The sequence below is a fragment of the Salmo trutta genome, chromosome 10 (genome assembly GCF_901001165.1).
Source record: "Salmo trutta chromosome 10, fSalTru1.1, whole genome shotgun sequence".
NCBI classification, from domain to species: Eukaryota; Metazoa; Chordata; class Actinopteri; order Salmoniformes; family Salmonidae; genus Salmo; species Salmo trutta.
The window spans coordinates 32,850,200-32,876,618 of record NC_042966.1 but is presented as its reverse complement, the minus strand read 5'-3'; the positions used below and the strand labels follow the sequence as shown (position 1 = coordinate 32,876,618).

Below are 26,419 nucleotides of genomic sequence, written 5' to 3'. Positions count from 1 at the left end.
CACATTTAAAAAGTAATATTTACAGTGGATTCATACTAATTAGTTAACCTAGTAGTCAATTATATTTATTTTCACTATACTTATATACACCTGAAAGACTAAAGGAAATGTAATGTTGTCCAACAAAAAATAAACCTGAAAGGAGAGAGTAGGACCAGCCTTGCTTAAGGAAAGTTCTTGTTTTTTGCATTTCATGTGATATCAGTTAAGTTTTAGCAATAATCTAAGAGTTTGTAGCTTTGTGTTCACGGTGGGCCAAAATCAAACTTTTAACTCAAATGTTTGTCTAAATATTTAGTTTACATCTAGATTTACATAAGTCTCAAAAATGATGCATAAGAATTTACTGGTTCAAGAGTAAGAAATTAACATCTTACAGTCTTGTTGACTATAAAAATGTCCCTAGAACTGTAGTAATACCTGTTAATCTGATGACTGTAGTAAAACCAGCACTGTAATATAAACCTTATACAAGGACAATAGGGGATTGATCTAATATTATGAAATGTCCTGAGGTAGAACTGTCGATAGGGTAAGTAGTACTCACAGTAGATTTGCCAAATTCACAGCGGGACACCATGTCGCTGCTTCCGAGCATTCTATTCACGAAGAGTATTTAGATTCTTGTTCTGATTGTAGAATTAGATAAGTAAACATTGTGTACAATTCTGAGATTTCCATATATTTTTATTGGTCAGTATTACCAAGGAGGAGCAAATACGGCATCCATTGAATTATGTTATGTTTTCTAAAAACATCATGATGTTTAAACTGCAATGGGCAAAGTATCTATGCTTCAGCATATTCTACACTCCTCCAAAGAATTTCCTTAGTGCTATGCGCCACATGGTCGAAACCTTTGAGACTCATCAATTTACTGCACCTTAAAGCTGCAATCTAACACGTGAATAAAACCAATCTTTCAATACATAGTTAAGAACAAACATTTGCACCTTTCCCTTGTTCTTGCCTTGTTCTGTTAAGCAGGGACAGTCATTCCTAGAGGTAATGAGACTACCCGACTTCACACCTGAAGTTGTTGTGCTAACTGCAGCGCCACACAGATTTAAAATGTCCAGGAGGCTCAAACTGGTAAACAAATGCTGGGATAAGGTAAGTTGTGAGAACACCTGATGAGAGTCGGGTGCATATATTTATCAGTCAATGGTGCCTGTTCGCAGACTAAAAAAATGAAATTTCCCCTTCTTCAGATGATTCTGAGTAAGATACAAGAGGCGTGGAAATAATTCGGAGATATACATCTGAGAGTGAGGTATGTTTGTGTATAGATATCTAACATAGCATATACACATTTCTGATAAAGATAGAAATATACACATTCACACAAGTACTGCAGCCCCACACAAACATTATCCTGAGTTGTGGTTAAGGCTACGGGTGAACACAGGTAAAGAAATGTCCCAGTCACACTACACAGCGGATAGCGACATATCTGAGTGGTTGTAAATCTGGCGTGCTTTTGGAGAGTATAAACGGTTAGCTCCTCACGTCACAAAAACAATGTGCAGGCTTCAATGAGGCAGAAGTCTGTGCGTTGTGATTCTGGATGGCCAGACTGCTAGCAACAATGACAAGAAACTGCCACATGGGGAATTGTGGGTGGCGTGTTTTAGCTAGTTTGATCTCTTTGATACAATGTCTTGTTTTGAGGCGTTTTGACTGATGTCACATCTATACTAATATAGCCAAAATTCACTAGCTAGCTAACCAACAGCTGACATGCATTTCAGAGAAAAGTGCTCATTGTGCAAATGTAGGTTTCAATACACATTTGAGAGGAAATATCGTTTACGTGTCAACAACCTAGGCCAAACCAGTTTCTCCATAGTGATTTTGTAGCTAAACAACCAACACGTCTATAGCTGAGGTTTGGTTGTTAACTAAGGAGGTGGTGAAATTGCGAACAGGGGAATCTGTTCTCCCAACAAACAAAAACACACAACCTTACATTAAGATTTTCAGTAGCATACAACGGTTGCAGACATCCTTTCAACCACATATTCTTTCTGCTGTAGTTTGGTCTATTCAATCTCAGGTGTGCATTTGCTGAACAGTGACAGGGAAAGAGAGTATCAACCAGTGTTTGACTTTAAACTCACAATGTAAAATAAACATTATAAACCCCCATTTAGATGATCAAATATGAATAGAGTTTCAAATAGAAATAAGCCTTGATTCTACATGTCGAGGGCTGAGCATGCGTCATCATTATGACCCAAACAAAGAAATGAGGTTGGTGTATCCATCCCAAACGTCTCCAACCTTGGTGCTACAAGGTCTGCAGGCTTTTGTTGCAGCTGGCCTCCAATAAGACCATACATTTCCTGTAGCTCTACAGGACCAGGGTTGTAGACCGTTGGTTCAACCCTAAGTGCTGTAATAACCAGAGTACTCCTAGAGGTCAGTAAGGGGCACCACTGACCAATATACAACTCTGTGCAGACAATTGGGCTTGGTCCAATTGCAATTTTGCCATCACACATTATATTAGTCAGTTAGTAAAATATTAGATTATGGTAGCACCGTATCTAAAGCAGTTTCAGGATGAACCATTCAAATATTGTCTGATATCCTTATACAGTACAAACAAGCTTCATAAAACACTCCCAAAACATATTTCAAATATGGAGGGTTTCAACAATGTCTAGGACAACGTCGAGAGACAATCTAAAAGAGTGCAGAGACAATTTAGTGTTTGATTGATTTAGACATCAGCTACTTATAGTAGGCTTAACAAACATGTTAAAATGATTAAAGAGCCAAGATGAATAGGTCAGACTGATTCACGGGGTTGATCACAGAGTAAGTAGAAGTGCATTTGGAATAAATCAAGATACCCAACTGATCAATTGTGTACTAGCTATATAGACTCCACAGGAGGTTGGCGGCACCCTAATTGGGGAGGACAGGCTTGTGGTAATGGCTGGAGCGGAATGGTATCAAACACATGGTTTGATGTCAGTTAGTCCCAAGATGGCGTAGCAGTTCAGACGTCCTGTCGTGTCTCGTGTATATATATATTTACATATTTTTTTCTTCACTTATCTTTTTACATTTTTTTTATTCAAATACTCAACCTCAAAGCACTCTCCTGCAACCCGCCTCACCAATTTAAAAAAAAAAATATATATATATATATATATTATTTACCTCATCTGAATTCCACAACAGAAGCTAGCCAGAGGTTAGCCATTTTCACTGGCTAACGTTGAAGTTCAGCTAGCCACGGTTAGCCGTCCTCAGCTGTCCATTAGCTCGAAAAGCTATCGCCAGTTTTTGTACAGCGCGACTCAGACCAGAGCATATCGGACCTATTCTCTCTCCTTTCCCCGATTTCTACCGCAGGCTCTGGACATTTACACCTGGATCTTGCAGCTAACTAGCTGCTACCTGAGTGACTATTGGCAACGTCGGTAACGGAATTAACACACATTATTGCGGAGCTGGCCAGCTGAGGAGTTCCGTCAGCCACTCGTGGGCTGTTCCTGAGCTAGCCAGCTGAAGTGTCTCCTGGGCTACAACTCACCTATCCTGACCCGTTTTACTGCCGATGCGGAGCCCCATCGGGTCTTCACGACTGGACCACCGACGTTATCTGCCCAAGGGAGTTATCCAACTGGCCCCTCCGTCGCGACGTAACCTGATCGCCCATCTGCGGCCGGCTAATCGTTAGCCGTCTTTTCGGCTGCGATCTGAATAGGTCTATCGGACACTTTTCTTGGGCCACTATAACTAACTATTTTGCCAACTTGGACAGGTCCCCCCTTCCACACGGAACCCCACTAACCCACAGACGGAAACGCACGAGGTGGCTAAAAACAGACCTCTCTCCCATCTTCCACCAGCTTGCTACCTATGGCCCGGCTAGCTGTCTGAATCTCACTGGACCCTCTAATCACTCGGCTAAGCATGCCTCTCCTTAATGTCAATATGCCTTGTCCATTGCTGTTCTGGTTAGTGTTTATTGGCTTATTTCACTGTAGAGCCTCTAGCCCTGCTCATTATACCTTATCCAACCTCTCAGTTCCTCCACCCACACATGCTATGACATCTTCTGGTTTCAATGATGTTTCTAGAGACAATATCTCTCTCATAATCACTAAATGCCTAGGTTTACCTCCTCTGTACTCACATCCCACCATACCTTTGTCTGTACATTATACCTTGAAGCTATTTTATCGCCCCCAGAAACCTGCTCCTTTTTCTCTCTATTCTGGACGTCACAGACGACCAATTCTTATAGCTTTTAGCCGTACCCTCATACTTATTCTTCTCTGCTCCTCTGGGGATGTAGAGGTGAATCCAGGCCCTGCAGTGCCTGGCTCCACTCCTACTCTCCAGGCGCTCTCTTTTGATGACTTCTGTAACCGTAATAGCCTTGGTTTCATGCATGTTAACATTAGAAGCCTCCTCCCTAAGTTTGTTTTATTCACTGCTTTAGCACACTCTGCCAACCCGGATGTCCTAGCTGTGTCTGAATCTTGGCTTAGGAAGTCCACCAAAAACTGTGAAATCATCATCCCTAACTACAACGTTTTCAGACAAGATAGAACGACCAAAGGGGGCGGTGTTGCAATCTACTGCAGAGATAGCCTGCAGAGTTCTGTCCTGCTATCCAGGTCTGTACCCAAACAATTTGAACTTCTAAAAATCCATCTCTCCAAAAACAAGTCTCTCACCGTTGCCGCCTGCTATAGACCCCCCCTCGGCCCCTAGCTGTGCTCTGGACACCATATGTGAACTGATTGCCCCCCATCTATCTTCAGAGCTCGTGCTACTAGGCGACCTAAACTGGGACATGCTTAACACCCCAGCCATTCTACAATCCAAGCTTGATGCCCTCAATCTCACACAAATTATTAATGAACCCACCAGGTACAACCCCAAAGCCGCAAACTCTGGCACCCTCATAGATATCATCCTAACCAATGTGCCCTCTAATTACACCTCTGCTGTTTTCAACCAAGATATCAGCGATCACTGCCTCATTGCCTGCACCCGTAATGGGTCAGCGGTCAAACGACCTCCACTCATCACTGTCAAACGCTCCCTGAAACATTTCAACGAGCAAGCCTTTCTAATCGACCTGGCCCTGGTATCCTGGAAGGATATTGACCTCATCCCGTCAGTAGAGGATGCCTGGTTATATTTTAAAAATGCCTTCCTCTCCATCTTAAATAAGCATGCCCCTTTCAAGAAATTTAGAACCATGAACAGATATAGCCCTTGGTTCTCCCCAGACCTGACTGCCCTTAACCAACACAAAAATATCCTGTGGCGTTCTGCATTAGCATCGAACTGCCCCCGCGATATGCAACTTTTTAGGGAAGTTAGAAACCAATACACACAGGCAGTTAGAAACGCCAAGGCTAGCTTTTTCAAACAAAAATTTGCTTCGTGCAACTCCAACTCTAAAAAGTTCTGGGACATTGTAAAGTCCATGGAGAATAAGAACACCTCCTCCCAACTGCCCACTGCACTGAGGATAGGAAACTCTGTCACCACCGATAAGCCCACTATAATTGAGAATTTCAATAAGCATTTTTCTACGGCTGGCCATGCTTTCCACCTAACTACCCCTACTGCATTCAACAGCACTGCACCCCCCACAGCTACTCGCCCAAACCTCCCCCATTTCTCCTTCTCCCAAATCCATTCAGCTGATGTTCTGAAAGAGCTGCAAAATCTGGACCCCTACAAATCAGCTGGGCTTGACAATCTGGACCCTTTCTTTCTAAAATGATCTGCCGAAATTATTGCAACCCCTATTACTAGCCTGTTCAACCTCTCTTTCGTGTCGTCTGAGATTCCCATAGATTGGAAAGCAGCTGCTGTCATCCCCCTCTTCAAAGGTGACACTCTTGACCCAAATTGCTACAGACCTATATCCATCCTACCCTGCCTTTCTAAGGTCTTCGAAAGCCAAGTCAACAAACAGATTACCGACTATTTCGAATCCCACCGCACCCTCTCCGCTATGCAATCTGGTTTCAGAGCTGGTCATGGGTGCACCTCAGCCACGCTCAAGGTCCTAAACGACATCGTAACCGCCATCGATAAGAAACAATACTGTGCTGCCGTATTCATTGACCTGGCCAAAGCTTTTGACTCTGTTAATCACCACATCCTCATCGGCAGACTTAGTAGCCTTGGTTTCTCAAACAATTGCGTCGCCTGGTTCACCAACTACTTCTCTGACAGAGTTCAGTGTGTCAAATCGGAGGGCCTACTGTCTGGACCTCTGGCAGTCTCTATGGGGGTACCACAGGGTTCAATTCTTGGGCCAACTCTTTTCTCTGTATACATAAATTATGTCGCTCTTGCTGCTGGTGAATCTCTGATCCACCTCTACGCAGACGACACCATTCTGTATACTTCTGGCCCTTCTTTGGACACTGTGTTAACAACCCTCCAGACTGGCATTGAAGCTCTTCAACTCTCCTTCCGTGGCCTCCAACTGCTCCTAAACACAAGTAAAACTAAATGCATGCTCTTCAACCGATCGCTGCCTGCACCTGCCCGCCCATCCAGCATAACTTCTCTGGACGGTTCTAACTTAGAATTTGTGGACAACTACAAATACCTAGGTGTCTGGTTAGACTGTAAACTCTCCTTCCAGACTCACATCAATCATCTCCAATCCAAAGTGAAATCTAGAATTGGCTTCCTATTTTGCAACAAAGCATCCTTCACTCATGCTGCCAAACATACCCTCGTAAAACTGACCATCCTACCAATCCTCGACTTTGGCGATGTCATTTACAAAATAGCCTCCAATACCCTACTCAACAAGCTGGATGCAGTCTATCACAGTGCCATCCGTTTTGTCACCAAAGCCCCATATACAACCCACCACTGTGATCTGTATGCTCTCGTTGGCTGGCCTTCACTTCATAATCGTCGCCAAACACATTGGCTCCAGGTCATCTACAAGACCCTGCTAGGTAAAGTCCCCCCTTATCTCCGCTCACTGGTCACCATAGCAGCACCCACCTGTAGCACGCGCTCCAGCAGGTATATCTCTCTGGTCACCCCTAAAGCCAACTCCTCCTTTGGTCGTCTCTCCTTCCAGTTCTCTGCTGCCAACGACTGGAACGAACTACAAAAATCTCTGAAATTGGAAACACTTATCTCCCTCACTAGCTTTAATTAAGCACCAGCTGTCAGAGCAGCTCACAGATCACTGCACCTGTACATAGCCCATCTATAATTTAGCCCAAACTACTACCTCTTCCCCTACTGTATTTATTTATTTTATTTATTTTGCTCCTTTGCACCATATTATTTATATTTGAACTTTGAACTTTCTTCAAACTACAAATCTACCATTCCAGTGTTTTTCTTGCTATACTTTATTTACTTTGCCACCATGGCATTTTTTTTTGCTCTTACCTCCCTTATCTCACATCATTTGCTCACATTGTATATAGTCTTATTTTTTTTTCTACTGTATTATTGACTGTATGTTGTTTACTCCATGTGTAACTCTGTGTTGTTGTATGTTGTCGAACTGCTTTGCTTTATCTTGGCCAGGTCGCAATTGTAAATGAGAACTTGTTCTCAACTTGCCTACCTGGTTAAATAAAGGTGAAATAAATAAATAAAATTAAAAAAAATCATTTGCTCTGTTCCAAACATTATTATGAGCCGTCCTCCCCTCAGCAGCCTCCCCTGATAGACTCCTCTGTCATTGCCACTGCCTGGCAAATGCAAACGATTACCTGGTCTGAGAAAAAACATCACATTTCATCAAGTACTGAATCTCTTTCAGTCGTGACTTTACTCGTCTGGGGAGAGGCCTGTACTGAGCAGCTGCCTGCCGCCCTTTCCAGATGCCGACACAGACTGGAGGTCCATGGTCGCATCCAGAGCTTCTTGGCTCTCTGGGGCCTCCGTATTCTCCGGTTCCTCCATGTGGCTCATCAGCTTCAGCTTCTTCTTGGGTGGATGTTTCAGGGTGCCAAGGCGCTCCTTGACTTTATACTCCAGAGTGCTGTGAGGGATCCCGTAGACGGTCTGAGCCTTGGACACGCTCATCTTCCCCCCCATCACCACTCCGATAGCCTCCTCTAGCAGCTCTGTGTTGTACTGACGGTATCGTCCCCTCTTTTTCCTCAGCTGCTTGTTGCTGAGGTCTGCCTCGGGGTCAGAGGTAGGATACTGCCCCACAGAAGCAGGGCGGTCTGCATCGGATGAAGCCCAGTACTCCCTCTCTCCTCCACTGCTTCCCCGGCGGCTGTGTTTGGGCAGGATGGACCTCTGCCTCTTCCCCAGGCTGTTCTCACAGTGGTGGCTGGGGAGGCTGTAGGGATCAGAGCTCAGGGAGCCCAAGCAGAAGTCCACCCCCAGGCCTCCAAGGCCTCTCACCTGGGGGATTTTGAGGTCAACGGTCGGGGAGTGGGAAAGAGAGAGGCCCTCGTCTCTGGGGGTCTCCTGGATGATTGCCTTCCCACAGGAGGGCGACTTGGTGAAGAGCCCTGCGGCCTCCAGCAAGCTGGGTAGGTCTTTGAGGTGGTCCCCAGCTCTGCTGTTAGCCCAGAGCTTCATGAGGGCTCCGAAGTGGGTCTTGGAGGCCCAGGACGGAGAGCCGTACCTGGAAATGAGAGAGAGGTGGGGTCTGGACATCTGGTTCTGGTTGGGAGACAACTCTGGGTTGGAATATAGGTTCACTTCCTGTTTGATGTGCAGGGCGTGACAGAGAGGTGAGGTGGGCTTTAAAGGGACGGAGTGGCTGAAATTCTCCCTCCTCCCATCCTGCAGGCTCCACATAGGCAGCCCGGCCTGTCCGTCAGCACTCAGGGAACGCCTGATTGGATGGAAGGAAATTGGGTGTAAGCAGAGCTTGCACAGTGCTTTATTGTTTCTCTCTCTAGGGGAGGATGGGTTGGGGGAGGGAAGATGAGGCCACTCCTTTATTGGTTGATCTTGCTTAGGTAACATCATATTACAAAATGTGTGTGTGTGTGAGTGTGTGCTCCCTTAAAGAACAAAAAAGCTCAAGGTTTGGGAACTTGTTTATTTTGGCTTCGCATTTTATTACAAATTATGCGCCAGTCAACATAACAATAAGAAAACAATAAAAAAAGGAAATGCAGGGAAAAGAAAATCAAAAGAAAAATATGAAATCTAAAAAAAAATTATGTCCAGCTCTGTTCAGATAGGGCAGGAGGAGGGCCTATTGGTCATTAGTCCTGTCCATATAGCTCAGGAGGGAGGGAGGGAGGGAGGGAGGAGGGCCTATTGGTCATTAGTCCTGTCCATATAGCTCAGGAGGGAGGGAGGAGGGCCTACTGGTCATTAGTCCTGTCCATACAGCTCAGGAGGGAGGGGGGAGGACATGTTGGTCATTAGTCCTGTCCATATAGCTCAGGAGGGAGGGGGGAGGGACATGTTGGTCATTAGTCCTGTCCATACAGCTCAGGAGGGAGGAGGACATGTTGGTCATTAGTCCTGTCCATACAGCTCAGGAGGGAGGACATGTTGGTCATTAGTCCTGTCCATACAGCTCAGGAGGGAGGAGGGAGGACATGTTGGTCATTAGTCCTGTCCATACAGCTCAGGAGGGAGGACATGTTGGTCATTAGTCCTGTCCATACAGCTCAGGAGGGAGGAGGGAGGACATGTTGGTCATTAGTCCTGTCCATACAGCTCAGGAGGGAGGAGGGAGGACATGTTGGTCATTAGTCCTGTCCATACAGCTCAGGAGGGAGGAGGGAGGACATGTTGGTCATTAGTCCTGTCCATACAGCTCAGGAGGGAGGGAGGACATGTCATTAGTCCTGTCCATACAGCTCAGGAGGGAGGGAGGGAGGACATGTTGGTCATTAGTCCTGTCCATATAGCTCAGGGGGGAGGACATGTTGGTCATTAGTCCTGTCCATACAGCTCAGGAGGGAGGACATGTTGGTCATTAGTCCTGTCCATACAGCTCAGGAGGGAGGGGGGAGGACATGTTGGTCATTAGTCCTGTCCATATAGCTCAGGAGGGAGGACATGTTGGTCATTAGTCCTGTCCATACAGCTCAGGAGGGAGGAGGGAGGACATGTTGGTCATTAGTCCTGTCCATATAGCTCAGGAGGGAGGAGGGAGGACATGTTGGTCATAGTCCTGTCCATATAGCTCAGGAGGGAGGGAGGGAGGACATGTTGGTCATTAGTCCTGTCCATATAGCTCGGGAGGGAGGGAGGAGGACATGTCATTAGTCCTGTCCATACAGCTCAGGAGGGAGGGAGGACATGTTGGTCATTAGTCCTGTCCATACAGCTCAGGAGGGAGGGGGGAGGACATGTTGGTCATTAGTCCTGTCCATACAGCTCAGGAGGGAGGGAGGACATGTTGGTCATTAGTCCTGTCCATACAGCTCAGGAGGGAGGAGGGAGGACATGTTGGTAGTCCTGTCCATACAGCTCAGGAGGGAGGGAGGAGGGACATGTTGGTCATTGCAGCAAGGCAGTCTGGCATTTAATAACTGAGAAGGGCACGATGACCGTGTTGCCAAATGACTAATGCTAACGTAGCAATAGCCCTTAGCGAGTGACGTTACCACTGAACAAGCACAGCAATAAAAGAGTAAGCCATCAGTATGGGATGTTATAGGGCTACTTTACTGCACATAAACACTCAGAATATCAACCTAAGAAATACTGTTACTAAGAAAAACATCTGAAATACTTGTCTGCCAGGTCAGCACTCAAGGCACACACAGTATGTGTGACAGAACATAGCAAATTATCAGGTCTTATTGAGTGAACATGATTACATTAAATTGACGGGTGAATGATTGATTGATGATGAGAGGAGATAATGACGGACACAGAGGCAAATAAAATAAGCATGCGCTTTACTGTTGCTAATGCACTAGCAGCTATAACCCAATATATTATGACTTGACAGGTGTCTGCTTTTTTTTGTACTTGTAAATATTTTCTCCACCTTCAATCAGTTATCCATCTCACCTCAGCTTTGAAATATCATTTCAGAGAGAGAGAAAGGGGGAGAAAGATTGGTAGATACTAGATATATGGACATATACATCTGTGGATCTCTGCATACAGAGCTGTACATTCTGAACAGCTTCACCACAAGCAGCTGGATCTCTTCCTTCACTCCCTCCCTCCCTCCCCCCCTCAACTCACTCTCCCTCCCCTTTCCTTCCTTCCTTCACTCCACTTCCTTCCTTCCTCCACTTCCTTCCTTCCTCTACTCCACCTTCCTTCCTTCCTTCCTCCACTCCCCCTTCCTTCCTTCCTTCCTTCCTTCCTTCCTCCCTTCCTCCACTCCACCTTCCTTCCTTCCTTCCTCCACTCCCCCTTCCTTCCCCCCCACCTACCTTCCCCCCCCCACCTACCTTCCCCCCTCCACCTCCCTCCCCCCCACCTACCTTCCCCCCTACACCTACCTTCCTTCCCCCCTCCACCTCCCTCCCCCCCACCTACCTTCCTTCCTTCCCCCCACCTCCCTCCCCCCTTCACCTCCCTCCCCCCCACCTACCTTCCTTCCCCCCCACCTACCTCCCTTCCTTCCCCCCCACCTACCTCCCTTCCCCCCCACCCACCTACCTCCCTTCCCCCCCCACCCACCTACCTCCCTTCCCCCCCCACCCACCTACCTCCCTTCCCCCCCCACCTACCTTCCTTCCCCCCCACCTACCTTCCCCACCCACCCCCCTTCCTTCCCCCCCCACCCACCTCCCTTCCTTCCCCCCCACCCACCTCCCTTCCTTCCCCCCCACCCACCTCCCTTCCTTCCCCCCCCCCCACCTCCCTTCCTTCCCCCCCCACCCACCTCCCTTCCTTCCCCCCCCCCCCCCCCTCCCTTCCTTCCCCCCCCACCTCCCTTCCTTCCCCCCCCACCTCCCTTCCTTCCCCCCCCCCCCACCTCCCTTCCTTCCCCCCCACCTACCTTCCTTCCCCCCCACCTACCTTCCTTCCCCCCCACCTACCTTCCTTCCCCCCCACCTACCTTCCTTCCCCCCCCACCTACCTTCCTCCCCCCCCACCCACCTTCCTTCCCCCCCACCTACCTTCCTTCCCCCCCCCCTACCTTCCTTCCCCCCCCACCTACCTTCCTTCCCCCCCACCTACCTTCCTTCCCCCCCACCTACCTTCCTTCCCCCCCACCTACCTTCCTTCCCCCCCACATACCTTCCCCCCCCCCACCTACCTTCCTTCCCCCCCACCTACCTTCCTTCCCCCCCACCTACCTTCCCCCCCTCTTAACTACATCTTATTGTGTATTTAAAAGGAATCCAATAATAATAATAATAATAATAATAATAATAATAATAATAATAATAATGTCTCCTGATACCAAAGCATTTCCTTCAAGATGTCCTTCTTGAAGATGCACATGTGAAACCACTAATGTCACACAGTCAAATCAACACGCACACCATGCATCTCCCCAGGACCAGAGTTGGTGACCATCGCTTCATGAGCTCCTACAGGTTGTTCTAAACTGTTGTTTGAACAGGTGGGGGAGTGTGTTATGGTAAAGCCCTACAGGAAGTAGAAACAGAAAGTTGGTCTTACCCTCTAAGAGCGGACGTCTGGGAAAGGTGAGGGCTGCGGAGCGATGCCGTGCTGCTTTTGGCCCGTCCCTTTTTGAGTGACAGGTCCAGGACTCCATCTAGGTACAGGACACAAGTGTTAGCGCAGTACATGTGCAATAGTGTTGAATATTTTCCCAGTATTTTACTAAATATTCCATCCCAAGAATAAATCCCTTTCTCCTGGGTAACCCGGTATTTGCCGTCAAAACCGGAAGGGTCCTTCAAAAGCACTATAAATCATTGAAATATGCTTTGATCAGCATGAAAATTCAAACCTCAGCATGATAAGCCAAATATGAAATATATTTTACGAGCCCTTCATTAACGACATTTAATGAGCCCAAGCCCAAAAAAGGCCAAATGTTTGTGCCGTTATCGAATAACTATATGATATAGACTACTGCACATTATGCACAACAGAAAAACATAAAGCCCATAGATGTAGCTAGCTACAGTTGAAGTTGGAAGTTTACATACACCAAGGTTGGAGTCATTAAAACTCATTTATATGCTGTTCATATAAATCATTTATAATTTACCAGTATCTGATAGTTATTTATCCTGGGAAAAGGGAGTGGTTTTGGGCGGTAAATTCCAGTAAATCTCAGTAACCAGGTTCCCACCATTCAACCCTAGTGTGCAGTATAGTAGTGTAGTGAATCTGCTGCTACCTTGTTCTGCAGGCTGTGGCAGCAACCTCTTGACAGTGAGGAAGAGGTTACTTCACATCAAATCTATTACCAGTACAAGTGTTCTGCTCAGTCAGTCTACTACCAGCACTGGTGCATCTGCTCCTACCTTGTTCTACAGGCTGTGGCAGAGGCTTCTTGACAGTGAGGTCGAGAGGTAAGTCCTGGTCGGCCATCAGCAGCTTGGAGAGGACGGGGTTCTGGCTGGGTACGGAGGCGGTCGCAGTACCACCAGGGCTGGCAGCTGGCGGCACCGTGGGCAGCGAGGGGGGAGGAGGCAGGCTTTGGTCTGGGTGGGGACCAGGCCTGGGAGTGGAGCGGCTGTCCGGAGTAGAGGAACTGCTTTTTGAGGTATATTCTGCAGCAAACTGGCGGATCATCCTCTGCATTATCTCCAGAGCCACTACTGGAATGTGCGGGTCTGAGAAGCTGGGCACATCTGATTGAAAGACAGCAAAAAAACCATTAAAGACATCTGTAGAGACGGTTGACCCAAGGCCCGTGAGCGAAAGCCATCTCAACCATAGCAACAGTTTCTCAAATGTAACTAAGAACACACATGGTCCTGTTAGATATTCCTGTCAATACACAATCTTACAGAAATTGCTGTAACAAATCTAGTTCTTCATAAGTAAAGACCTACCTTTTTTGTAGAGGACTGCATTAAAAAATTCCTCTGCTTGTTTCTCAAGTCTGTTGATCTTGGTCTGGTCTTTGACCAGCAAGGGTTTAACCCCACTCTCCAACCCCTGGTTGCTCAGGCCAACTAAGTGCTCCTGGGAGAAGAGAGAAACAGAAACAAATGGAATAGCGTCTTAGCAGCAGAAGTGACATGCTGTGGCGTATGGTAGACACGTACTTAAGCAATAAGGCACAAGGGGGTGTGGTATATGGCCAATATACCACTGCTAAGGGGTGCGCTTATGCACGACAACACAGAGTGTCTGGATATAGCCCTTAGCCATAGTATATTGGCCATATACCACAAACCCCAAGGTGCCTTATTGCTCTTTACAGGAAAATGCCATGGGCACTATCTGATGTGTGGAGACATTTCACTGCAGCTAATGTAGAAGGAATAGCTGTATACATTTGCAAATTTTGTGCCAAATCATATGTGAAGAATGCAACAAAGATGCAGAATAATCTGGCCAAGTGCATAAAGTTCCCTCAGCGCTCACAACAAGCAACCTGACAAAAGTCCCTATACTTCTATTCGAGGTGAAAATGATGAATCAGACACCTTAACGATAGCAACAGCTCATGGTCCTCCTGGAATCAGAAGTTTTTTGACTCAATGGAGGAACGTAGTCAGAGAAATGCTGATGAATGTCTTGCTCGAGCTGTGTATGAAACTGAGTCGCCTCTGATGCTCACAGGCAATGTGTATTGGAAGAGATTTCTGAATGTTCTTCACCCAGCATACACCCCTCCAACCAGACATGCTTTATCTACTCATTTGCTGGATGCAGAGTTCAGAGTTCAAGTGAAGGTCAAGCAAATCAGAGAAAGCAGACTATTGCAATCATCCGATTGGTGGTCGAACGGTCATGGGCAAGGAATAATTAACTATATCATCTCCACCCCTCAACCAGTATTCTACAAGAGCACAGACACAAGGGACAACAGACACACCGGTCTCTACATTGCAGATGAGCTGAAGGCAGAAGGCAGTCATCAATGACCTTGGACCACAGAAGGTATTTGCACTGGTGACAGAATGCTGCGAACATGAAGGCTGCTTGGTCTAAAGTGGAGGAGTCCTACCCTCACATCACACCCATTGGCTGTGATGCTCATGCATTGAATCTGCTCCTCAAGGACATCATGGCACTGAAAACAATGGATACACTCTACAAGAGAGCCAAGGAAAATGGGTAGATATGTGAAGGGTCATCAAGTTATAGCAGCAATCTACCTCACCAAGCAAAGTGAAGAATAAGAGCACCACATTGAAGCTGCACAGCAACAACCCTTGGAGTGGTTTTATCATTATCTTTGACAGTCTCCTGGAGGGGAAGGAGTCTCTCCAAGAAATAGCCATATCACAGTCTGCCGATATGGACAGCCCCATCAAGAGGATCCTCCTGGATGATGCATTTTGGGAGAGAGTGGTAAGCAGCCTGAAACTCCTGAAAACTATAGCAGTAGACATTGCACGGATTGAGGGAGACAATGCCATCCTGTCTGATGTACAGACTCTGCTTGCAGATGTAAGAGAAGAAATCCATACTGCCCTGCCCACTTCACTGTTGCTCCAAGCAGAGGAAACTGCATTTCTGAAATGCATCAAAAAGCGTGAAGACTTCTGCCTAAAGCCCATTCACGCCGCAGCGTACATGTTGGACCCCAAGTATGCTGGCAAGAGCATCCTGTCGGGTGCAGAGATCAACAAGGCCTATGGTGTTATCACTATCGTGTCTCGCCACCTTGGCCTGGATGAGGGCAAGGTTCTTTGCAGTCGTACTAACATATCTCATCAGCCACCTGGTGGAAGGGACTTTGTGGATCTGAGGGTCTTTCCCCTGTTGCCTCCAAATCCCACCAACATCAGCCGCCTCAGAGCGCAACTGGTCCTTGTATGGGAACACACACACCAAAGCACGCAACAGACTGACCAATACAAGGGGTGAAAAATGTGTGGCCATCCGGGCAAATTTGAGGCTTTTTGAGCCTGACAACGAGCCATCCTCAACAAGGTTGGAAAGAGACAGTGAAGTTGAGGCCTCAGAGTCTGATGTTCAAGAGGTGGACATTGAGGAGGTCCAGGGAGAAGACATGGAAGCCTGAGAGGAAGACAACCAAAGCCTTAGTTTCTAGACTATAATTTTACAGATGTATGTTGAAAACGTTTTTGGGAGATGCAATGGATCATTCAATATTCCCTTTCTTTTGTTGTTCAGTGAAATCATCCCATGTGAAGAGTCAAGTCATTTAATTAAAGTTCAATTCATAACCATTTTTTATTTATTTTTTTCCCCCGATTGGAAGGATTTAATCAATTTGCAATTATGTCTATTAATGATAAGGTACAAATGTTATGTTTGTCTCCATATGATATGGTAAATATATCCAATGCAAAAAACGTTACTTTTAAATGGTATTAATATTCATTTGCATAGATTTCTGTTAATTCCCATAGAAAGTTTTCACCTCTGAATATTCCCCAAAATGTGCAACCCTAGTTGGGGGTAAAGGCGCAGTGCCGTTAAACACATGATTTCCTCAGGGTTTTTTTGTACAAATAAAACTCTGAAATTGCAGAAATTATGATAGGCCCTTCGTGTAAGAGCTTTTTGAAAAAAAATCCTAGAATTTCAGCCTGTTCAGGTGGGATGGAATTTATGGTCCACATCACAATGTTATCTGATTATAATAGTCCAAAGACTGTTCATCTAGGTAAGGATGGTCTAGAGCCCATCCCCTATCAGGGCTGTGCATGTAAATATCTTCACATTTGTTTCCTAGCGCCCACACGATTAGACTGAGCATTTCAAGGGCCAAAGGAGGCACAGGGAAATAAATGATAAATCACTGTTTTTAATGAAAATATGTTTATTAGACAGTGGTGATTACAAAAGACTGCATGGGGGCTTTATCCATTAGGGAGATAACAATATTTGACCCTGGCCTGGATCTGTTAGGGGCAATGTTTGGTGTTTTCCTAGATCAGCGGGTCCCAAACTTTTTCACTCGGGCCCCCGATCCAGCATTGGGGAACATCCCGTGGGTCACATCTATTTCTATGGGCAGAAGCACTGTTCATGACAAATGCTTCACATACACCTCTTGCTGGCATTTTCATGCAATTCTATACATTTTGTCATGGGGTGAAGATCATTTTTAATTTTAAAGCAAATGTTCATGCAATTCTATAGATTACGCCACATCTAATGTGTATGCGAGTGATATTTGAGTGATTCAAACATTAAAACTAAATGTATAGGCAAAAAAAAAAAAAACCTAGCTAAAAAAACCTAGCTAAAAAAATGATAGCTGACATGGACTAGTTGATCTGGACATTTCTGACAAATTATAAACAGCTCTGAGGTTTGCAATTACTGAGGAAAACTGATAATGCACTACTCAATTACAAAAAAATGGCACCTTGTGCATTCTACTATTACAACTTTCAAGAGTTTAGCTGAAGGCTGGACTGAGTTCCAAAATAATGTTTGGGAACCACTGTCCTAGATCAGTACAGTAGGCAGGTGGAATGGGAGGATGAGCAGTTTTTTTTTTATTTCTCTTCAAGTGCAGATCTGCTTTAATGGACACAGCGCTGCTTCTCTATAGGCTAAGGTCCAGTTGATGGGTGAAGTTTGAGCAACTCCCCTCCAATCCGCCTCCATTAGAGTCTATACAGTCTGTATGGCCTTCAAATTCAAATCTGGCCTCAGTCAGTTCCATGTTTCAGAATACTAACAGTTCATAAGTGTAGTTCCTCAAGCTCTGAAGCTTTCTCTTTCAGAATAAATGAGGCTAGTTACTTCCTCTAGGTCTCTTTCAGAATAACACCTATTCATACAGCCTAGCGGTTCCACATTCACTTCTCAATGTGCCTTCTTTGTAGCCTACGGTCTTTGAAAATATTACCACTTCACAGCAGATAGGTACATGTACAACAGTAGCGAGAGAGACTGTTGAAGTATTCAATTTCCAATCATTCAATCAAAAACAAGGTGCTTCTAAAGGACAATGTTGCTGCTGCTTCTGTAGTGTGATAATACAGCAGGGATACTCATCTAGGGGTGGAACAGAAGAAGACAATAGAGCAAGAGAAAGACGTGAAAAGAAAAGTCGTTACCTTGACTTTGTCTCGTCTTAAGCAGCAGAACAGGCAGTTCTTGTCAAATGACCAGTCTGTAACGCCTTCAGGCTCACCGTCTGGATCCACGAGAAGAGACATTTTAGAAAGGACAGGGTATAGTATGACAAAATACATCTAAGATGGTGGTGAAGAACAAGGCATCAAAATAAAACCTCTAGAAATCTTGGATACACTGACAGTCCCCTAGACTTAAGGATCACAGATGTCAGAGTCAACCACTTATTGTAGAAAGACAAAACATGAGTAGACATCGACAACTGATTGGTCTTTTTTTAATTTTTTTTAAGTACTTTCCAGTGAATGTGATTTCTAAAGTTACAGGAAAAGTATAGCCTATATTATCCACTACATTCATAACGGATTGTTTGGTTACTTACATGAATACCTAAAATGAGATTAGAGCAGGGTTTCCCTAACTCTGTCCTCAGGACCCCAAGGGGTGCATGTTTTGGTTATTGCCCTAGCACTACACAGTGGATTCACAATCAACTAATCACCAAGCTTGGATCATTTGAAATCAGCTGTGCAGTGTTAAGGCAAAAAACTAAACATGCACCCCTTGGGGATTCATGTAAGAGTCATGTGGAGGGTGAATTTAGTAAAACTAAACATGAACAGACAAAGAGTTCATCTCAGACCAACACAAAGAAAGTTTCCAAATGGTGTCAGTGACCACGAATTGGTGCCTGGTTTGTCAGTTGCCATGGAAATCCATTTGCTTTGAGTCCTACTAACCTTCAGCAAAGAGCATACCTTAATAATATACCTAGTCAGAGGCGTTGGGCAGTTTCATATTGATTCACTGTTGAACTAGGTCTACAGTGCCTATTAAATCATCTAAATGAACAATGTCTGATGGAATAGGCTTTCATGGCCAGTTCATTGTTAACCCCTCTCCTAAGTTCATATTGTATTCTATATTCTATAAGCAATGTGTTACAGTAACATAAAGTCCAGTATATTTTTTTCCATGTCTTTTTTTATTTTTATAAATGAACTCCAGTATTCATCAAGTATAGAAATTAAAAACAGGTCCTAGTATTTAATTCAAATTGGTAACATTGTCAGAAGAGAGAGCATGTTTGAGTTGTATGGTTTGTTGAGCACAAGAATGCATTCTTGCATTACTATGAGGTTTCTGGCTCTTAGACAAAAAGGCTGCGTTCACACAAGCAGCCCAATTCTGATATTTTCCCCAAAAGAGCTGATCTGACTGGTCAGAATGAAAATCTGGATTGGGCTGCCGGTGTGATTATGGCAAATTGAATGGAGCCCTGAGGGTTCTAGTTTTAGCTGAACTCACAATGTTTTTATTGTAACCCCACTGACTTCCATCATTTTCTTGGTATGGATCCTATTGTACTTTTCCTTAGAACCAAAACAAATTGTATTGTAGTCCCGTTTAGTCGTTTACAGCTCTCAAAAAGAAGTTGTCAAAACCCCCAAATAATGCCTAAAAGAACTGTACAGGCTTTTACATCGGCTCCAAACTCCCAACTTCATATGTAAGGTGGGAGGGGCTTGGCAAAAGGGGGAGGCGGCAAATAGGCCTACTGGAATACTAATCCCTGCACCTCTTGATATGTTTGACTCTGGAATTAACTAAATCAACGCAGGCTTCAGTTCAGGAGTCTTAGAACAATGATTTGTGGTTATGAATGGGATGGACATCATTTAGGTTTTAATTAGCGTATGTTGGTTTGTGTGTCAGTCAGTGCAACATACGGACTCACCTTTAAATAACGTTAGGTCCTCCACCAACCTCGACCCAAACAACCCTTCTAGAATGCTCTCAAAACCTGTGGAAACAGAACAATACATTCCATGAATAAACAGAACATTCCAGAAGTGTTGTGGAATTTGGATCCATTGGAGGCCCAAAAACACGTAGCCTATAGTTTCTCTGAAGATGTAAGCCTATGCATCCCGTTGCATTCACTGGAAATGTACGTACATAGGCCCTAGTCTTCTGCCAAGTGGCACAATTGACCCTTTGCTAAGCCCCGCCCCGCTTGGTTACTGTTGCAACCGCAGACAATATTTTCCTGGGAAGCCCAATTCCCCATTCAACCACTGGCGAATTCCCCTCACAATGATCCCAAACTGTGTTTCTAATACACAATGAAATTAAAACAGACTACCCCTTGCTAATCAGGATACTCTTGGGCATGTTGTGGTGGACTGGCATTACAATTGCTTTACAGGAAGCTGGTGTAGCTAGCCTCTGAATGGCTCCGAATTCCCTGACAGCATGCAGTCAAAGCTATATAACCACGTTTTGGAGCCAACTAGTGCTCTCAAATTGTATCCTGATGTCGACAGCAGATGGGAGTCATATTCATAACATTGTTAACTTAATTAACTAACATACATTTTGAGAAAATATTTTATATTAAGTGGCTAGCTAGCATTAGCAACGTTTCGTGGTCAATGAGACAGCGCTAGCTAACCAGCTGAGCTAACAAAATGTAACAAAAATATTATTTCGGATTTGAAGGGTCATTAAAAAAAATGTAGCTTTTCTCCAAAATGTCAATTACTGGGAATCTTTGACATTCTCAGTGATCAACCACCAATCCTTCCTACATAGGCCTAGCTAACCTAATTCTCCACAACCACACTGACTTCCCATTTTATCTTTATCATATCTATCTCTTTGCCCCCCCTCATCAAATTTCCTAAAAAAAAAACTTTAACATTAGCGGAATGCACATACACTACCGTTCAAAAGTTTGGGGTCACTTAGAAATGTCCTTGTTTTTGAAGGAAAAGCTACATTTTTGGTCCATTAAAATAACATAAAATTTATCAGAAATACAGTGTAGGCATTGTTAATGACTATTGTAGTTGGAAACGGCTGATTTTTTTATGGAATATCTATATAGGCGTACAGAGACCCATTATCAGCAACCATCCCTCCTGTGTTCCAATGGCACGTTGTGTTAGCTAATCCAAGTTTATAATTTTAAAAAGGCTAATTGAGCATCCGAAAACCCTTTTGCAATTATGTTAGCACAGCTGAAAACTGTCGTACTGATTAAAGAAGCAATAAAACTGGCCTTCTTTAGACTAGTTGAGTATCTGGAGTATCAGCATTTGTGGGTTTGATTACAGGCTCATGATGGCCAGCAACAAAGAACTTTCTTCTGAAACTCAGTCTATTCTTGTTCTGAGAAATTAAGGCTATTCCATGCGAGAAATTGCCAAGAAACTGAAGATCTCGTACAACGCAGCGTACAACTCCCTTCACAGAACAGCGCAAACTGGCTCTAACCAGAATAGAGTGGGAGGCCCTGGTGCACAACTGAGCAAGAGGACAAGTACATTAGTGTCTAGTTTGAGAAACAGACGCCTCACAAGTCCTCAACTGGCAGCTTCATTAAATAGTACCCGCAAAACACCAGTCTCAATGTCAACAGTGAAGAGGCGACTCCGGGATGCTGGACTTCTAGGCAGAGTTGCAAAGAAAAAGCCATCTCAGACTGACCAATAAAAAGAAAAGATTAAGACGGGCAAAAGGACACTTAGCCTAGCCATCACTTAAAACCCTGCCTCTTCACTGTTGACGTTGAGACTGGTGTTTTGTGGGTACTATTTAATGAAGCTGCCACACACACACACACACACACACACACACACACACACACACACACACACACACGGGCTGTGACAAGTGTGTAATTTTGGGAAACGATTGTCATAACTGACATTTTTGGTGATTTTTTTTTGGAGCTTGCAATGAATCTTCAAAAAATTTGCTACGACATACTTAGCCTAATGAATACAACACAGCTTTGGTCTCAAAAACGAATGGTTTTGAATGCATGGAACTTTAGAAAATTAAGCTTTTCCTCCTGATCGTGCCGTTCTCTTAGCCTACCCTCCTCATGTAAAAATTAAAAACATGTACTGGGATAACTAAAACTGTTACCCCCTAAAATTTATATATTAACGATTATGACAAAAAATAAATATTGTTCAAGGTTCTTATCCATAATTGTCGGTTACACAATTATTGTGCCAGCCCTGACAGACACACAATTAGCAGGCTAGGCTAGATACTGAACACAAGATCCTCTTCTGAACCGCCAAAGCCACAGCTGGAGTTCCTTCACTCGTCTCACTTGGCTGAGCACCATTCACTACAAAACATAACATGATAAGTATCCAAGCAGCCATGAACAGGTCATTACATCCTAAACTACATGGTTAATCCCATTGATCCTGAGCACCATTCACTACAAAACATAATATGATAAGTATCCAAGCAGCCATGAACAGGTCATTACATCCTAAACTACATGGTTAATCCCATTGATCCAGTAAAGAGGTCAGAGGCAATGTCCCTCCACTTGACAGTAGTTTGTCCCCAACCACACAACCTCACTAGTTTCAAAACCCGTAAACGCAGGATACCGTTGTTGTTTAGGTACAATGGCAAAATCAAGGACAGAGTAGCTACATGGGCTATGTCAATGTTGTAAGTAGTACAGTTTTAGTAGTCCACTTTACTAAAATCAAAATGTTGTCATTTGCTTATTTACATAGCCCAAGTCACACTTCCTAAACACTTTGCACAAGTTACTTTCCCGGAAAATACTGTGTCAGGACAAACTCTAACACAACATGTTAATCCATTTTAAAATACTCCTACTTAAAGTTTCTACAAGCAGAACAAACCGACGATCCAAGTCACCAACCCAATTCTCTTCAACCAGTAATCAGCGTCATTAGTTTAAACCCCCCATTCCAACCCCTTCCTCCTCCAGAACATAATGTGAAAAAAGAAACTGGTAGCCTAAATAAATAAGAGAAGTGGTCAAATCTAGCCAATCAATCCAGCTAGGAGCAGAGTTCTTTGGTTTCTGGGTTAGTGAACAGGACTTAGCCTAGCCATCACTTAAAACCCTGCCTCTCTCCCATTGCCCCAATTACAACCCCCTCCTTCAGAACAAAACGAGAGGAAAAATGTTTCATAAAGAAGTGGTCAAATACAGCTATAGCCCCTAGTACTCGTTACATTTTGAATGCTTAGCAGGACAGGAAAATGGTCCGATTCACACAATTATCAAGCGAATCTGGCGGCTCACTAAACACAAATGCATTGTTTGTAAATGATGTCTGATTGTTGGAGTGTGCCCCTGGCTTTCCGTAAATTTAAAAATACAAGAAAATGGCACCAACTGGTTTGCTTAATATAAGGAATTTGAAATGATTTGTACTTTTACTTAAGTATATTTTAGCAATTAAAATTCACTTTTGATACTTAATATATTTCAAACCAAAAACTTTTACTCAAGTAGTATTTTACTGTGTGACATTCACTTTTACTTGAGTCGTTTTCTATTAAAAAGGTACATCTTTACTTTTACTCAAGTATGACAATTGGGTACAGACCAGTATCCTTTCTTTTCTCTCCAAAACTCTTGAACGTGCCGTCCTTGGCCAGCTCTCCTGCTATCTCTCTCAGAATGACCTTCTTGATCCTAATTAGTCAGGTTTCAAGACTGGGCATTCAACTGAGACTGCTCTTCTCTGTGTCATGGAGGCTCTCCGCACTGCTAAAGCTAACTCTCTCTCCTCTGCTCTCATCCTTCTAGACCTATCTGCTGCCTTTGATACTGTGAACCATCAGATCCTCCTCTCCACCCTCTCCGAGTTGGGCATCTCCGGCGCGGCCCACGCTTGGATTGCGTCCTACCTGACAGGTCGCTCCTACCAGGTGGCGTGGCGAGAATCTGTCTCCGCACCACGCGCTCTCACCACTGGTGTCCCCCAGGGCTCTGTTCTAGGCCCTCTCCTATTCTCGCTATACACCAAGTCACTTGGCTCGGTCATATCCTCACATGGTCTCTCCTATCATTGCTATGCAGACGACACACAATTAATCTTCTCCTTTCCCCCTTCTGATAACCAGGTGGCGAATCGCATCTCTGCATGTCTGGCAGACATATCAGTGTGGATGACGGATCACCACCTCAAGCTGAACCTCGGCAAGACGGAGCTGCTCTTCCTCCCGGGGAAGGACTGCCCGTTCCATGATCTCGCCATCACGGTTGACAACTCCCTTGTGTCCTCCTCCCAGAGTGCTAAGAACCTTGGCGTGATCCTGGACAACACCCTGTCGTTCTCCACTAACATCAAGGCGGTGACCCGATTTTGTAGGTTCATGCTCTACAACATTCGCAGAGTACGACCCTGCCTCACACAGGAAGCGACGCAGGTCCTAATCCAGGCACTTGTCATCTCCCGTCTGGATTACTGCAACTCGCTGTTGGCTGGGCTCCCTGCCTGTGCCATTAAACCCCTACAACTCATCCAGAACACCGCAGCCCGTCTGGTGTTCAACCTTCCCAAGTTCTCTCACGTCACCCCGCTCCTCCGCTCTCTCCACTGGCTTCCAGTTGAAGCTCGCATCCGCTACAAGACCATGGTGCTTGCCTACGGAGCTGTGAGTGGAACGGCACCTCCATACCTTCAGGCTCTGATCAGGCCCTACACCCAAACAAGGGCACTGCGTTCATCCACCTCTGGCCTGCTGGCCCCCCTACCTCTGAGGAAGCACGGTTCCCGCTCAGCCCAGTCCAAACTGTTCGCTGCTCTGGCACCCCAATGGTGGAACAAGCTCCCTCACGACGCCAGGACAGCGGAGTCAATCACCACCTTCCGGAGACACCTGAAACCCCACCTCTTTAAGGAATACCTGGGATAGGATAAAGTAATCCTTCTAACCCCCCCCCCTTAAGATTTAGATGCACTATTGTAAAGTGGTTGTTCCACTGGATATCATAAGGTGAATGCACCAATGTGTAAGTCGCTCTGGATAAGAGCGTCTGCTAAATGACTTAAATGTAATGTAATATCAGAGTATAACAAAGAAAGTTGCCCCGCCATTACATTTTTTTCCAATAAAAAAAACAAAACACTGGAACCTTCCATTTCCATTGGCGTTGTGCCCCGTCTCCAGTGTTGTTTCGTAACGGACCACACACACCCCAAATGGTAATCTGCCATTCATTCGGCGCAATGTGTTTTAGGGACCACCCCGCTGGTGGACGTCAGACTGCTGTCACACTCAGTGTAAACCGACTCTACATGTAGTATCGTGCAAATGACAGAAAATTTCCACCCAAAACCTATTTTGGTATTGGTTTCATTAGTCCATTGTTGATATAGTCCCAACATGTTTTGCATGTCAGTGCTCAAGTTGTCAAGATATAGAACTTTCAAAAACACAACCAATATGATGCAGAATACATCATACCAGCTGCATTTTGAAAGTCATACAGCTTGAAAACAGGATTGCTGACATGCAAAACATTTTGGGGACTGTATCAACAATGGACTAATGAAACAAATACCAAAATCATTTTTGGGTGGAGTTTTCCTTTAAGAGCGTCTGCAACTGAGACCATCCCAAAAGGCGGTTGTGTGTGTGTAAGATCACTTAGTCTAACTAAATGTTATATGAGCTCCTCATAGAAGCTATACTGTAGGACTGGCTGAGCTATGGCTGAGCTATGTACTCAGAATATTGCAAAATGTGCTTTCGCCCGAAAAGCTATTTTAAAATCTGACATAGCGCTTGCATAAAGGAGTTCTGTATCTATAATTCTTAAAATAATTATGTATTTTGTCAACGTTTATCATGAGTCATTTAGTAAATTCACCGGAAGTTTTCGGTGGGTATGCTAGTTCTGAACATCACATGCTAATGTAAAAAGCTGTTTTTTTATATAAATATGAACGTGATTGAACAAAACATGCATGTATTGTATAACATAATGTCGTAGGAGTGTCATCTGATGAAGATCATCAAAGGTTAGTGCTGCATTTAGCTGTGGTTTGGGTTTTTGTGACATGCTTGCTTTGAAAATGGCTGTGTGATTATTTTTGGCTGGGTACTCTCCTGACAATCTAATATTTTGCTTTCGCTGTAAAGCCTTTTTGAAATCGGACAACGTGGTTGGATTAACGAGAGTTATCTTTCAAATGGTGTAAAATAGTCATATGTTTGAGAAATTGAAGTTATAGCATTTGAGGTATTTGTATTTCGCGCCACGCGATTCCACTGGCTCTTGAATAGAGTGGGACGCTAACGTCCCACCTAGCCCAGAGAGGTTAAGGACAACAATGTCAAGGTATTGGAGTGGCCATCACAAAGCCCTGACCTCAATCCTATAAAAAAAAAAATAGTTTGGCAGAATTGAAAAAGTGTGTGCAAGCAAGGAGGCCTACAAACCTGACTCAGTTACACCAGCTCTGTCAGGAGGAATGGGACAAAATTCATCCAACTTATTGTGGGAAGCTTGTGGAATGCTACCCAA

General features: G+C 44.6%; 2 protein-coding genes across 2 annotated transcripts in view; both read right to left on the bottom strand.

Annotated features, from left to right (window-relative positions):
- Positions 1 to 26,419, bottom strand: part of LOC115200880 (nascent polypeptide-associated complex subunit alpha, muscle-specific form-like) — a 71,289-nt gene that overhangs the window by 22,186 nt on the left and 22,684 nt on the right. The window contains exons 2-6 of the mRNA XM_029763995.1: positions 19,826 to 19,891; positions 18,069 to 18,148; positions 13,905 to 14,037; positions 13,371 to 13,700; positions 12,553 to 12,649 (exon numbers count right to left, since the gene is read on the bottom strand). Of these exons, the coding sequence (XP_029619855.1) occupies positions 12,553 to 12,649; positions 13,371 to 13,700; positions 13,905 to 14,037; positions 18,069 to 18,148; positions 19,826 to 19,891 (706 nt within the window). The remainder of the gene's footprint in view (positions 1 to 12,552; positions 12,650 to 13,370; positions 13,701 to 13,904; positions 14,038 to 18,068; positions 18,149 to 19,825; positions 19,892 to 26,419) is intronic.
- Positions 7,641 to 11,134, bottom strand: LOC115201579 (ligand-dependent corepressor-like). Its single transcript, XM_029765343.1, has one exon. It carries the CDS (start codon positions 8,962 to 8,964, stop codon positions 7,801 to 7,803), a length of 1,164 nt encoding a protein of 387 aa, XP_029621203.1. The 5' UTR covers positions 8,965 to 11,134; the 3' UTR covers positions 7,641 to 7,800.

Bases quoted from the DNA above. Each gene is read 5' to 3' on its own strand.
- LOC115201579 (XM_029765343.1), bottom strand. From the start codon at position 8,964: ATGATGTTACCTAAGCAAGATCAACCAATAAAGGAGTGGCCTCATCTT.